This window comes from Ciona intestinalis, unplaced genomic scaffold (genome assembly GCF_000224145.3).
Source record: "Ciona intestinalis unplaced genomic scaffold, KH HT001135.1, whole genome shotgun sequence".
NCBI classification, from domain to species: domain Eukaryota; kingdom Metazoa; phylum Chordata; class Ascidiacea; order Phlebobranchia; family Cionidae; genus Ciona; species Ciona intestinalis.
The window spans coordinates 831-2,721 of record NW_004191456.1 but is presented as its reverse complement, the minus strand read 5'-3'; the positions used below and the strand labels follow the sequence as shown (position 1 = coordinate 2,721).

Sequence of the window (1,891 nt, the reverse complement as noted above, 5' to 3'; positions counted from 1 at the left end):
TGCGTAACTACTATAAAGTAATTGTTTGATAAAGTTAAATATATTTATTTAAAAAGAGTTTAAGAATAATTTCCTTTAATAATTTGAAAATCCAGGGGTTGCTGCAACCCCTGCAAAATTGTCAGGGTAGGCCTGCATACCCTGCACCATATAAATCGACGCCAGTGATCGCTACGTACCCGGGTAAACGTAACGAAAGCAATAAAAAACTCGTAGGCTCCGAAACCGTTCCTATCCTATCCGAAAACGGTGTATAATTTATTTGAATAAACTTCCCGAAAGGTATAAATTACAGTATTTCATGTCAGTTTAGCAGGGTATGCAGCCATACCCTCAAAAAAAACCCATGTTTTACGCCAGTGCGCGTATGACCATCTGTACAGTTGGCGTTGCTATGATTCATTTTCAGGGGTTACGTAGCGCTATAACATATTTAAAGCTGGATCGGTAAAAAATTCATAAATGTGTTTTTTATGACAAATATTAATATTCTGATTCATAATTAATATTTTTTTTGAATTATTAGAATTTTTTTTAAGAATCGGTACCGCTGGGGTCTAGTTAGTAGTGCCCAGATTTTTATGGTAGTAGCACGCATATAAGGTATTAAAAGTTGCCGCTATATATTTTGTATTCTAGAATCACCTTGGTTCACCAGCACCGCAAATTATAAGTAAAATTTGCTTATTGAACTAGCATAAATTTTTCTAGGCTACAAATAACATACCAACTGAGTTCTGATGACTCTAAATCAAAAACTGAAGTTTTAACGTATAAACATTTTGCCTGGAATGTTTTCAATGGAGGGTCGTAATACATTTGGACCGGGTGGCCATTGTATTTGTTCCGAACTACTGTGCATGCGCAGTAGTGTCTCGGTGCATGCGCAATACCGACCGGTACAAATATATCAATCGGAACGAATATATTACAACACCAGAACGTAAACCCAAATGTTATTTTGCCTTTGCGCGAATCTCGATACAGATATAATCAACAAGTTTATTGTCAACCAGGGATCAGGAGGCAATCTATTTCTTACAAACATGCAACATTAGATGTTATTTTTTATAATTGTTTTATTACAATAAGTAAGCAGTTTTTAGCATTATTAAACTCATTTTCGAAATAAATTTTGACACAAGTCTTACAGCTACTGAAAGATAATTTCGGTGCTAGTGAAGAATCTCCCCCCCCCCCTTATTTGCTAACCACTAACCCCTTAACCCTATAACCACTAACCCCCTAACCATGAACACCTAACCCCCTAACCTAGGGGTTAGTGGTTAGCAAATAAGGTGAGGGGGAGATTCTTCAATAGCACCCAGGTATGCTAATGGGTAGGTCTAAAAAATGTATTTTAATAAAATAAACATAGGTACATATATGTTAGTTATCATAATATTCAAAGCACTGTGTAAAATTTTCATGTTTTAAAATTTAAACTATTAGTTTGCTGTTACAGGTTTATTAGGAACAGGCTGGGCAGTTCAACGGTACACATTTTACCAGTCTAGAAAATAAGTACAAACCTGTGATCTTCGGGATTACAGAATGACATAGTGTTCGTTTTACTGATTGAATAAAAAAATACAGTTAAAACTGTACGCAGAACTGCAGAAGAACTCAAATCATAACTAAAACCAACCAAGGTTGGTTATTCTGGTAACAGATAATAGTTGCGACTTATTATCCGATCATCATTCTCTTTTTTTTACAAGTGGGCGCTTTTATTAAGTTTAAAAATTTTAAAAAAATACACAAAGAAACACTTTAAATTGATAATAAGTGTAAAACAAATAACTTAAAATACTGAAAATACCTTTATAAATAAATAAAAAACTAGTAAAAACACTTTTCCCAAATTAGGTAGATTATTATACGCTTTTTC

The 1,891-nt window shown here is 33.9% G+C and overlaps 1 protein-coding gene across 1 annotated transcript in view; it reads right to left on the bottom strand.

The window, feature by feature from the left end:
• The window catches only part of zf(dhhc)-4 (zinc finger protein), a 29,603-nt gene extending 27,932 nt beyond the window's left edge, over nucleotides 1-1,671 (bottom strand). The window contains 1 exon segment of the mRNA NM_001078465.1: nucleotides 1,533-1,671. Coding sequence (NP_001071933.1) covers nucleotides 1,533-1,561 — 29 coding nt within the window. The 5' untranslated portion in view covers nucleotides 1,562-1,671.
• Nucleotides 1,672-1,891: the final 220 nt, after the last annotated feature.